A 12,981-nucleotide genomic window follows, 5' to 3' on the forward strand; every position below is an offset into this window, starting at 1 on the left:
TGCTGTAATTTTATTTAAAAAGGGAAAATTTTTGCCCTAGCTGGTTTGGCTCAGTAGATAGAGTGTTGGCCTGTGGATCAAAGGGTCCCGGTTCGATTCTGGTCAAGGGCACGTACCTTGGTTGCAGGCTCCTCACCTGCCCGGGCCCTCATCGGGGCTCGTGCAGGAGGCAACCAATTGATGTGTTTCTCTTACATTGATGTTTTTCTCTTGTCTTTCCTTCTCCCTTTCACTCTCCCTAAAAAAGAAAAAAATGAATGGAAAAATATCCTTGGCCCTCGCCGGTTTGGCTTGGTGGACAGAGGGTCAGCCTGCGACTGAAGGGTCCCCAGGTTCGATTCCAGTCAAGGGCACATGCCAAAGTTGCAGGCTCGATCCCCAGTAGGGGGCGTGCAGGAGGCAGCCAGTCAATGATTCTCATCATTGATGTTTCTGTCTCTCTTTCCCTCTCTCTCTGAAATCAATAAAAATATATTAAAAATATATATGTCCTTGGGTGAGGATTAACAAAAATAAATAAATAAAAATGGAAAAATTTTGCAAAGCGCTGTGAGTGTAAAAGTATAACAAGCCCCTTTACCCGATATCTGTGTTTCAGCTGCAATTAGAAGTGGATCGCTTGGAGGAACTGAAAATGCAAAACATGAAGAAAGTGATTGAGGCGATACGAGTGGAGCTGGCTAAGTACTGGGACCAGTGTTTCTACAGTCAGGAGCAGAGACAAGCTTTTGCTGCTTATTATGATGGTCAGTACAGGAGCGGTGGCCTTGATGTGGCCTGCACTTGTAAAGAAGTGCACATGTTCACCAGAAAGTGTTTCCTCTGCTGGACAGTTATAACTACCTTTTCAAGCCTTTCACCATAAGTTGTCATTCCTGTATCAGTGAGCATTTGCAGATGCTCCTGGGAAATAAGGGATGTCTTGATTTCTGAAGCAGCTTGTCACGGTAGCCTGTAGTTGTGCAGCTCAAGTTTATCAGCGCCTGCTTACTCTATGCCAGGTGCAATGTCAAACTCTTAACAATAAGATCTCAATCTCATGTCAAGAGATGAGGACACAGGTGCATAAATGTTGAGCAACTTGAACCGGAGGCACAGTGGGTAGAGGGCAGAGCTCACAGTTAAGGCCACAGAGTCTGACCCCAGAGCCCAACAGAATTCTAGTCTGACCTGAACTGAGTGTAAAGATAAAGTTGTCTAATAAATTCCACATTGGGGACATTTTCTGTGACCCAGCCCACTACTGAGCAGGGTGGAAACAAAGGATATGAAAGAAAGCCAAGAGAAGGTGAGAGATGACACAGAGGGTTTCGAGTCTTAGTCATTTCAGTCCACACTTTAAGTCCCTACTCCCTAGTCCCTCCAGGCTGATGGTGACAAACCAGATTTTTATTATCCACAATGTATACTTATTCATGTAATGTTTTTACTATAGTGAAGGATAATCTATTTCCAGTTTAGGGAATGAGGGGTTAGAAAGTAAGATGCTGAACACTAGAGGGATTTTTAAAACTCCTGGGCTTCTATCTTGCAGAGGACTACACAGAAAGTCTGCTCCAGGTCCATGACGCTGAGGTTGTGCGGTTAAGAAACTACTACGAGGTTCACAAAGAACTCTTTGAAGGCGTGCAGAAGTGGGAAGAAAGCTGGAGGCTTTTCTTAGAGTTTGAGGTACTGCCCTCACTTTCCTCTGTTTTCCTTAGAGGACAATGAAGTATGAAGAAAGCATGTCTTTTCCCTGGTTGGTTTGGCTTAAGTGGGTAGAGTGTCGGCCTGCGGACTGGAGGGTCCTGGGTTCAGTTCTGGTCAAGGGCACTTACCTCTCAATCCGTTGCAGGCTCAATCCCTGGTCCTGGTTGGGGAGCGTTGGGAAGGCAACCAGTTGATGTGAGAGAGACATCTGTGGATGGTTTCTCTCTGCCTCTCCCCCTCCCTTCCCCTCTCTCTAAAAATGGAACAATATCCTTGGGTGAGGATAAAAAAAGAAAAGAAAGCATGTCCTTTATAGAGTCAGTCTCCTTTTCTCTTTACTGAGTTTCTAATACCAGTATCTTCATCACTACGTCTCTAGCTTACTACTGACTGACCCATCTGTATTTGTGAGGCTTATGTACAGGAACATATAAGAGAAAAACCCCGAACAAATGGCTTTATCAAGGTAGAAGTTTCTGGCATAGAGGAAGTCCAGAGGGGGCAGTGCAGGGCAGGTGTGGCAGTTCCACAGTCAGTGGGGTCCCAGGCTTCTCCAGCTCATGGCCCTTATCCTCAGGTTCCGGTTGGCCCTCGAGCTCCCACCACAGCCCATGTGGAGGAAGGGACACAGAGGCACTGTCCCGACAGCCCCTCGAAGGGCTCTCCCAGGCTCTCATCCCAGCATCTCTGCTCATACGCCTCATCTCTGTGAGGGTGGCGGTCTTGCTGCCACAGAGGAATTCGGGTTCTGTTACTGAGGAGGGAGTGAAGGATAGATATTGGGCCAGGCAAGTAGTATTTTCTCTTCCAACACTTGCTGTTTTCTTAGAAAATTGCCTGGGTTTAGTGCGCATTTGTATGCTGAATTCCGCACAGGCAGGTTCCCTCAGAGCATTTTAGAGCTCGGGGCTGGGACTAGGAGGCGGCGTAGTGGACACAAAATTCAAGCAGCCTTGCTCTCAGGTTCACGCTGGCCCTGTTAGAGCCCAATGGGTCCTTCAGGGAGTCCTGAGTTCAACTTCACATTTACAGGCGGGAGACTAGGGCTCAGAAGTGGGAGAACTGTGTGAGACCTTACAGCTGTTTCAGGACAGGTTTCCCCGTCCTCAGTGACCCCTGACTTCTGCTTGAGAGCAAGAAGGAGGAGGAATAACTGTCAGTAAAGAGCCAAATACGTAGCCCTTGTTGACATGCAAGTGTTTAAGAAAAAGTGAGAGACTAACTCCCGTCCCTTGTAGGTACTGTTTCTAAGCCATCACCGACCCAGCAGGCTGGGAGGGGAATGGAATTTCTTCACAAGCTTAGCAAATTGTCAGGATTGGTTCTGCTTTTCTGATGACCTGCCCTAATTTTGAGTGTACACATCTAATTTATATTTCTAAATTATATGCTTTTATTACTGTTCTGGTATACTGAACTGGTATACATGATAGAATTAAAAAAAAAAAAAACCAAAAAATAAGCCTAACATACTATATTTTTTTGTCCATTTTGTGAGGGTCAATTCAGTGAAAACCAGATTGTCTATAACCCTTAACCTTGCATATTTAAGCTGCATTGTCTCAATAGGCCGAAAGAGAGTGGACAGGTAGGGTGCCCACCAAGCTCTGAGTGTAGACCTTTCCCTTGTCCCTCCACACAGCTCATTTCCTGTAGGTGATGTAATTTTTTGACATCTGAACCAAGGAATGGAGCCAGTGACGTGGTGCGCTAATATTGAAGCCTGTCTTGCTTTTTAGATGACAAAGGAAGCACTGGTTTTCCTGCACCAAGTGGATGTGCTCACACCCAGCTCCCCTGCCTTAGGCCCTCTCCGTTCCTCACTGCTCAGAGGGAGTGGGGATGCAAACCTCAGTCTCCTTAACCAGTTAACTGCCACGTGTCCAAAATGGAAACCATCTCCACACGCCATGATATTTTGAATTTAATTTAAAAAGTCAATTTGCAATGAATATTATAAAAATAAATATATTCCTCCCAATTCGGGTGTTCTTGAATATTTTCAGCTGAAAATTCTCACGAAAAACGATTTTAAAGTTGGTCAGGGCTGCCACCTAGGGAAATATTTTTTTTTTTATAGACGCGCGTGGCATGTAGGGAAGGTCCACTGCTTGCGTCTACAGACGCTTATGGCGTACAGTGGGTTAGTAATGTACATCCGAGTCCTAGCAGAAGGGATTGGTCTGATTGCTTGTTCCAGGGTTTACTCTAATTAAAATGTATTTTCACAGAGAAAAGCATCAGATCCAAGTCGATTTACAAATCGAGGAGGAAATCTTCTGAAAGAGGAAAAGCAACGAGCCAGGCTCCAGAAAACACTCCCTAAGGTAATAGTGTTAATAGTTTTGGTGCTTGACTACAAAATACCTCACTTTTTGTGGATTCTTTGCTTTGAATCATTTGCCCCAAACTGTCTTCTCTTTCAAGGGTTAGGCAAGGATAAGAAACACTGGGCCTTACTGGCATAAGCAGCTGTATGTCAAGGTGTGTTAGTTTTCTAGCACAGCCATAAAAATACCACCGACTGGGCGGCCTGAACAAAGACATGTATTTTCTCACAAGTCTGGGGCTGGAAGTCAGATCAAGGCCTAGGCAGGCTGGTTTCTTCCGAGACTTGTAGGTGGTTGTCTCGCCTTGTCTTCACACGTCAAATAAAACCACATTCCTCGATACTGGAGGTTAGACTTCAGCATATGAACGGGGTGGGGAGGGTCACAGTTCAGCCGATAACACAGAGCAAGCGCTTTATCTTTAGCAAGTTCTGTGGGCTTAGTATCTTCTCTATTTTAATAATAGCAATAGTGTTAATTGAATGAAGAGCCAGGTATTATTTCAAAGTGCTTTCCATTTTTACGATGAGGAAACGGGGCACTGAGAACTTAGGTAACTTGCCCACTTTTCATGGCTCGCAGGAGGCAGGGCCCAGGCCTGACCCAGATGGTGCTGCCCTCACTGCACGCCATGCTCTCACTTTCAGCTCCAAAACCAGTGGCGACGCTGGGCTGTGTATTGTGAACACACCATCCCTGGCCTTTGATGTCAGCTACTCTGACATTTCCCCAAGTGGGTCCGGCCCGGAGTCAGCCTGGTGAAGCTCGGGAAGGAGGAGTCATTTCCTTCAGGCTTCACACCAAAGGTTTGAAGTAAATAACACGTGCTTGTGTCTGGTCTCAGCTGGAGGAGGAATTGAAGGCCCAGATTGAGATGTGGGAACAGAAACACTCAGCAGCGTTCGTGGTCAATGGGCAGAAGTTTATGGAGTACGTGACTGAGCAGTGGGAGACGCATCGGTTAGAGAAGGAGCGAGCCAAGCAGGAAAGGGTACGTGAACCCAGTTTGGGAAGAGGGGAGGGTGGTCATGTGAGCAGCCAGACCTGCTCTATCCCTGGGATGTGTCACTGTTGCTTCTGACTGTCACACAGCAACTGAAGAACAAGAAGCAGACGGAGACAGAGATGCTGTACGGCAGTACTCCCAGGACACCCAACAAGCGGCGAGGACTGACTCCCACCACCCCGGGCAAAGTGCGCAAGGTAAGGAGGCGCCGTGGCCCACTAGTGACAGGGCGTGTGGCGGGCGGGGCCACGCCGGCTCTCGCCATCTGTCCTGCAGGGATGGGGAAGGGTTTGTAGAGACTTTCAGTTGAGTCCATTTGAGATTGGAGCATTATTTCTCTTCTCCTTCTACTCATCTATATTATAAAAAGCCAGTGACTGTAACACCATAACGACCAAACGACCAGTCACCAGGAGGTGGGTGCATTGATGGGTCTAGTGGCGCGGCGGGTTTCTGGGCAGATTTCTGGATCTCGCATGATTTCGCACGCTGGGCCTCTGGTACTTTATAATATATAAAAACCATTTTAAAAGCACCTGTACCATAATTCCAAGAAGAGTACTAAAACTATTTGGTGTTTTTCTTGCTTTTTAAAAAATATTTTTTTTATTGATTTCAGAGAGGAAGGGAGAGGGGGAGAGAGATAGGAACGTCAATGAGGAGAGAGAATCATTGATTGGCTGCCTCTTGCATGTCACACACGGGATCAATCCCACAACCCGAGCATGCTTCCTACTGGCTCATAGGTCGATGCTCACCCACTGAGCCACCTTGGTTGGGCTTAAAACAGCTTTTAAAAATAATGTATATTGCCGAAACCGGTTTGGCTCAGTGGATAGAGCGTCGGCCTGCGGACTGAAAGGTCCCAGGTTCGATTCCGGTCAAGGGCATGTACCTGGGTTGCGGGCACATCCCCAGTAGGGGATGTGCAGGAGGCAGCTGATCGATGTTTCTCTCTCATCGATGTTTCTAACTCTCTATCTCTCTCCCTTCCTCTCTGTAAAAAATCAATAAAATATATTTTAAAAAAAAATGTATATTTACAAAGTAGAGTTCACATTATGTAATTTTGATTTCTGCCTTTTTGCCCATTTTATATTGTTTGTGAGTTTTTCTTCATAGCATCAAACTTTCTTCAAGTACATGTTCATTGTTAGCTACTTGTTCTGTCCTCTTAACATTTTATGAAACTAGCTCCCTAGTGTTCAATATTATTATGGAAATAATGTGGTGAGCTTTTAAAAACATACATAAAAACACTAATATTCTGTTCTAGAAAGGCTTATTTTAATTAAAGGTTTGAGAATCTCTCTGCTAAGATTACCAGGTGGGCTATCCTTGCTGTCAAAGTGCTGCCCTCATATGTTTCTTGTTTCTTAATTTATTATTTTAATTTTAAATATAGATTATTTTTTTTAATTGACTTCAGAGAGAGAGGAAGGGGGAGAAAGAGAAGAACAATGATTTGTGTTCCACTTACTGATGGCATTCATTGGTTGATTCTTGTATATGCCCTGACCTGGGACCAAACTGCAGTGTTGGTGTGTTGGGACAACACTCTAATTAGCTGAACTACTCGGCCAGGGTTACAGTATTTTTTATTTTGTAATTACAGTTGATGTATACCCGAAACTAATATAATGCTGTACCACCCAGTGACTGAACATTTAAATAACTTAAAAGGTGATCACCCCTATAAGTCCAGTGCCCACCTGGCACCATACATGGCTATTACGTAGCTATGTTATTGACTGTATTCCCTGTGCTGGGCTTTCCCTCCCCAGGACTATTTTGTAATCACCAATCTGTGCTTCTTAATCCCTTCCCTTTCACCCAGCCTTCCAACCCTCCTCCCTGGCAACCGTCAAAATATCCTCTGTATCTATAAGTCTGTTTCTGTTTTGTTTATTTATTTTGTTCTTTAGATTTTTCATATAAGTGAATAATATGGTATTTGTCTTTCTCTGACTTATTGTACTGAGCATAATACTCTCAAGGTCCATCCATGTTGTTGCAGGTGGCAAGAGTTCATTCTTTTTTTATGATTGAGTCATATTGCATTATCTACACTAATAAAAGAGAAAAATGGTAATTGGCGTACGACCGCTACCCTTCTGATTGGCTAATCAGCGTATCCTTATGCAAATTAACTGTCAGCCAAGATGGCGGCCGGCAGCCAGGCAGTTGGAAGCGAACGTGAGGCTTCCTTGCTCCCGTGACTGCGAACTCCAATGTTCCCCGCCTGACTTGCCGGCCTCTGAGCCGGCAGTTTGAAACATTCTAACAAATATAGCCGGCTGGGATCTCAGAGCTGAAGTTATACATTGTTTCGATTATAGAACGGCAAACAAACCAGCAGCGGAAGCCTCAGAGCTAGAGCCAGAGCTAAAGCTGGCCCAGAAGAAAAAAAAAAAGAAAAAAAGGAGCGGTTGGGAGCTTCCCGCCAGCCCTCAGCCCCTCACCCAGACTGGCCAGGCACCCCAGTGGGGACCCCCACCCTGAAGGGTGTGTGACCAGCTGCAAACAGCCATCATCCCCTCATCCAGGCTGGCCTGGCACCCCAGTGGGGACCCCTACCCTGAAGGGTGTGTGACCAGCTGCAAACAGCCATCATCCCCTCATCCAGGCTGGCCAGGCACCCCAGTGGGGACCCCTACCCTGATCCAGGACACCCTTCAGAGCAAACCAGCCGGCCCCCAGGCCTCTATCCTATATAGTAAAAGGGTAATATGCCTCCCAGCACCGGGATCAGCGGAGCCGTGAGGCCTCCTGGCACCAGATCAGCGAGACAGGGTGCAGCGCCCAAACCCCCTGATCGCCCTGCGGCTCTGTGTGTGACAGGGTGTGGCATCCCAACCCCCTGATCGGCCCTGCTCTGTGTGTGACAGGGGGTGGTGCCCCAACCCCCCTCTCCCCGCCCACGGGCCCTGCTCTGTGTGTGTGACGGGGTAGAGCCATAACCTCCCCATCGGCCCTGCCCTGAGTGTGACAGTGGTGGCGCCCCAACCCCCTGATTGGCCCTGCTCTGTGGGTGATAGAGGGCGGTGCCCCAACCCCCTGATCCACCCTGCTCTGTGTGTGACAGGGGGCAGTGCCCTAACTCCCCTATCGGCCCTACTCTGTGCGTGACAGGGGGGAGCTCCCCAACCTCCTGATGGGCTCTGTGCGTGATGGGGGGGGGCAGCTCCCCAACCCCCTGATGGGCCCTGCTCTGTGCGTGATGGGGGGGGGCAGCGCCCCAACCCCCTGATGGGCCCTGCTCTGTGAGTGACAGGGGGCAGCGCCCCAACCCCCTGATTGGCCCTGCTCTGTGCATCACAGGGGGTGGCGCCGCAACCTCCCCATTGAACCTGCCTTGAGTGTGACAGGGGGCGGTGCCCCAACCCCCCAATCAGCCCTACCCTGAGCGTGACTGAGGGTGGCATCGCAACCTCCCAATCAGCCCTGCTCTGAGCCCGACCAGGGGCTGCACCTAGGGATTGGGCCTGCCCTCTGCCACTCAGGAGCAGGCCTAAGCCAGCAGGTCGTTATCTCCCGAGGGGTCCCAGACTGCGAGAGGGCACAGGCCGGGCTGAGGGACCCCCTCTTCCCCCCCGAGTGCACAAATTTTTGTGCACCGGGCCTCTAGTATGTATATACCACTCTTTTTTTTTAAATCCTTTCCCAGAGATCTTTTTCCCATTGATTTCTAGAGAGAGTAGAAGGGGAGGGAGATGAGGGTGGAGAGAGACACATCGATGTGAAAGACATATTGATTAGTTGCCTTCCATACGCACACTAACCAGAGCTAGGAATCAAACCTGCAACAGAGGTACATGCCCTTTACTGGGAATCGAACCTGGGACCCTTGGGTCCACAGGGCTATGCTCTAACCACTGAGCAACCGGCTAGGGCTACCACTTAATTTTCCTTTCATATATTGATGTACACTTAGGTTTCTTCTGTCTCTTGGCTATTGTAAATAATTCTGTAAGGAACATATGTATGTATATGTCTTCTTATTAGTGCTTTGGGTTCCTTCAGATACATACCCAGAAGTAGAATTGGTGGGTCCTTTTTGTCTCTTATAGCCTTTGTTTTAAAGTCTGTTTGTCTGCTGTAAGTATTGCCACACCAGCTTTCTCATGAAATAGCTTTTTCCATCCCTTTACTATCAGACTTTGTGTGTCTTTTGATCTGAAGTGAGTCTCTTGTAGACAGCACGTGGAAGGGTCTGTTTCATTATCCGTTCAGCCACCATATGTCTTTTTGATTGGAGTGTTTGCTCCATTTGCGTTTAAAGTAATTGGTGATAGGTATTTATTGCCATTTATTTGCATCTTCCCGTCTTGGTAGAGGGCCCTTATGTAGGTGGTAGGTGTCCTGGAGGGCCCATGGTGCACATCCCGTCACCTGGGCTGGCGCTCCAGGTATGTCTGCCCTGTGTGGCCTGTGTGCACCCGCCGGTTGTAGTTGAGCCTTGACCTCTATTGGCGGGGATTTACCCCTAGACTGATTGGCTTTGGGGACTGGCTGTAGCTACAGGGGAGGAGCTGCTGTTCAGCACCCCCCCCCCCACCTCCACCCCCCCTGTGGAGAGGAGGACTCACTTCAGCTGGGCTCTGGTGTGGTCTGGTCTGACACTGTCCACTGGGTGTGCTGGCTGTGGGGCCTCCTGGGAGGTGCAGGCGAAGGTCAGCTGCTGATTATGCCCTGCCCAGGGCCACCAGCATGAGAGACCGCGATCTGCGATGGTTGGTACTGATTGCTGGGCTTGCAGGTGCCCAGGAGGGGCCAATCTGTGAACTGAGGCTTGCTGCCCCCAGGGCCAGGCTTGGGCTGCTTGGCAAGAGGTTTGGGGGCGCACTGAAGTCAGATGGTTCTTGTTTGGGGTTTGTGGACTTTAAAGAGATTTTAGGAGAGTCCACATCATGAGCCAAGACGGGCTATTTGTATGGACATGCGGTGAAAGTGTTAGTCAAAATAATGGAGGCTCGGACATGATGCCCACCTGTGCCTGCAGGGTGAGGGAGGGCTCAGCAAAGAAACAGTGGGATCTGCCAGCACGCTGTCTGGGAGAAAGCTGCCTCTTCCGCTCTTGCCTCAAAGCCAGACAGTTCAGTTCCTCCCCGTATGTTTCTGATGTTTTCGAGCTGCTGCCCCAGCCTAGAGCGAGTTAGTGTGAGAACGTCCGTGGGCCCTTTAAGAGGAACACGTGGGCCTCCGGCAGCCCTCGGTCTCACTCATCCACCATCCTCCCTGGTTTTCACGGCCAGAAGTTATGGGACTTCTCTTCTTGGCCCTGGAGCCTTGGGTTTGGGGCAGGGACCCCTGGCTCCTCAGAGGGGAACCTCCAGAGCTGACGTCCCTACCAATTACCCACCCGCAGTGGGTGTGGGACCTGCCGTTCCTCCCCTCTGCCCTCCCACCAATCGCCACAGGACTTCAGGTCAGCTAGCCTCTAGCGGTCCTCAGTGATGGTGGTTCTGTTGTCTAGATGTCCTTTTGCTGTGGTCCTGGGAGGGGGCAAGCGTTTGTCTGCTCTGCCATGTTGACGGGAAGCCCAACACTCAGGCATTTCTGAAGCTTCAGCTGCACTAAGCACACAGTCTGTGCTTCCGGCGCAGGCCTGACACATGGTACTTTCAGGCTTCTAGATTCTTTTTTTTTTTTTTTTAAATATATTTTATTGATTTTTTACAGAGAGGGAGGGAGAGAGATAGAGAGTTAGAAACATCGATGAGAGAGAAACATCGACCAGCTGCCTCCTGGACATCTCCTACTGGGGATGTGCCCGCAACCCAGGCACACGCCCTTGACCGGAATCGAACCTGGGACCCTTCAGTCCGCAGGCCGACGCTCTATCCACTGAGCCAAACCGGTTTCGGCAGGCTTCTAGATTCTTGTTCACCTGCTGGCTCTGAAGTAATGTCCAATTATGATTTTGGTTTGCATTTCTCTGCTCACTGATGAAGTGAACATTTGTCTCTTTCTTACAAGGCTTGTAGGAATTCTTTGTTTTGGATGCTGCTCCTGTCAGTTGTGTTACAGTAGCTTTTCCCAGGATTCTTGTGCAGCTTGTCTTTTTCTTCTTTATGGTGTTTCCTTTTGAACAGGAAGTTCTTAATTTTAACACAGTAATCGTGTTAGCAGCCTGTTTTCTTTAGGGCTTGTACTTGTACAGATTCCTTTTCCTGTGTTGTGTGTCCTAGTCTGTGTCTTGTGTTTGAACAGGTTTGCTATCCCATTTGAGGTTTTTAACCCACCTAGACTTTTTTGTGTAAAAAATGCTCAGCTTTACTGAGTGAGATGGACACACAGTGTCTACAGTGGACGCTCAATAAAGGCTGACATGTATGCGCCTCGAAACTCACCACAGTCCAGACCGTGAACGTACCCATTGTCCAGTCCTCTTCCCCCCATTTCCAGACAAACACAATTTGCTCTGTCACTTTGAATAATTTGCATTTTTTAACATTTTATATATAGAGACTCATATATAGGGCTTTTTTTCACTTAGCATAATTTCTTCCATTTAGCATAATTTTGAGAGATGCATCATGGTGGTGCTCGCATCAGTAGGTCACTGCTTTCTATGGTTGAGCAGCATCCACTGTATGACTATGTGGTTGGCTTATCCACTCGCCTGACGAATATCTTGGCTTGTTTCTGGTTTGTTGCTATTGCAGATGAAGCTGCTATAAATATTTCTGTCTGAGTCTTTGTATGGAGCTGTGCTTTCATTTCTCCTGGGCTGGGTCATATGATAGGTGTCTGTCTAGTTTTAGAAACAGACGGTTATACCGTTTTATAGCTCCGTGTACTAGACATTAATAGGCTCTGAACACTTTTCACAAGTTTGTTCAAAGCTCTTTATGGAAATGCATCTTTGTTAGATGCTTCCCAGACTCATTTCTCTGTCGTCTGGGGGTGGATTGCTGATCATGTTCCCTGAATGAGTAATCTCTCTCTCTTTCTCAGCTGAACACTACCACCATGTCCAATGCCACGGCCAACAGTAGCATTCGGCCTGCCTTTGGGGGGACAGTCTACCGCTCCCCCGTGTCTCGACTTCCACCTTCTGGCAGCAAGGTTAGTAAGCTCTGCGTACCAGCCCGTCCCCAGCACCACCCCAGCCTGTTTATCCAGGGGCCCCGCCTACTGGTTCCAGTTTCTAAGACCCCTGGATTCAGTTATCACTGAGATGCTGCGAGTTGGCAGGTGCAAGCTGGTTAAGCTAAAACCGAATGAGAGAAAGAAGAGCATGGCCATGCTGAGCCCCACTGGTATCGTGGGGGAGCCCTGGGAGGGGGCTGGGAAGCTGGGGGGAGCTGGTGGGCTCCACAGGCTCAGTTCAAAGCCAGGTCTTCAGTGGCTGCTGAGCAAGGGCCCTGCACGTGGGTTCCAGCCCTGACACTGGGTCACTAGGCAATCGGGTCCCCTCGCTGAAGCGACAGGAGGGGAGTCTGTGCTGTAATGTGTTTTACAGATGATGCTCAAGATAGGTGTTCTGCAAATCATTAAGAGTTTTTTTGTTGTTCATTTTGTTTTTTACATCAAGCACTGTATAGGATTACCGACAATGAGTGATATTAAGATGGTATAGTCTGTGTGTGTGTGTGTGTGTGTGTGTGTGTGTGTGTGTGGCCGTTCTAAGGATAACATGCTGATCTCTCCTTTCCCCACAGCCAATCTTCACTTCCACCTGTTCAGGGAAGAAAAACCCCCGTGCTGGTCGGCATGGAGCCGACAAGGAGAACCTGGAGCTCAATGGCAGCTTGCTGAGCGGTGGGTACCCCGGCTCGGCCCCCCTCCAGCGCAACTTCAGCATTAACTCTGTTGCCAGCACCTACTCTGAGTTTGCGGTAATTGACCTTTTCTAGTATCTGCCAGTCTCTGGGGAGCACACAGTTGGGGCCGTGGGTGTCTTCCGCGGGGCCCCAGGCGCTCAGCTAGGACAGCGTTTTGGGGGCT

The 12,981-nt window shown here is 48.6% G+C and overlaps 1 protein-coding gene across 1 annotated transcript; it reads left to right on the top strand.

Annotated features, from left to right (window-relative positions):
• Positions 1 to 562: 562 nt before the first annotated feature.
• LOC102424399 (protein regulator of cytokinesis 1-like) lies at positions 563 to 12,915 on the top strand (the record flags this gene model as incomplete). Its single annotated transcript, XM_006108883.3, has 7 exons — positions 563 to 746; positions 1,535 to 1,671; positions 3,924 to 4,019; positions 4,867 to 5,013; positions 5,115 to 5,225; positions 11,989 to 12,099; positions 12,696 to 12,915. Coding segments are annotated over 7 exons (981 nt in total), but the record flags the coding sequence as incomplete, so codon positions are not given.
• Between the last annotated feature and the right edge of the window lie 66 nt (positions 12,916 to 12,981).

The sequence above is a fragment of the Myotis lucifugus genome, unplaced genomic scaffold, assembly GCF_000147115.1.
Source record: "Myotis lucifugus unplaced genomic scaffold, Myoluc2.0 scaffold_4107, whole genome shotgun sequence".
Taxonomy (NCBI): Eukaryota; Metazoa; Chordata; class Mammalia; order Chiroptera; family Vespertilionidae; genus Myotis; species Myotis lucifugus.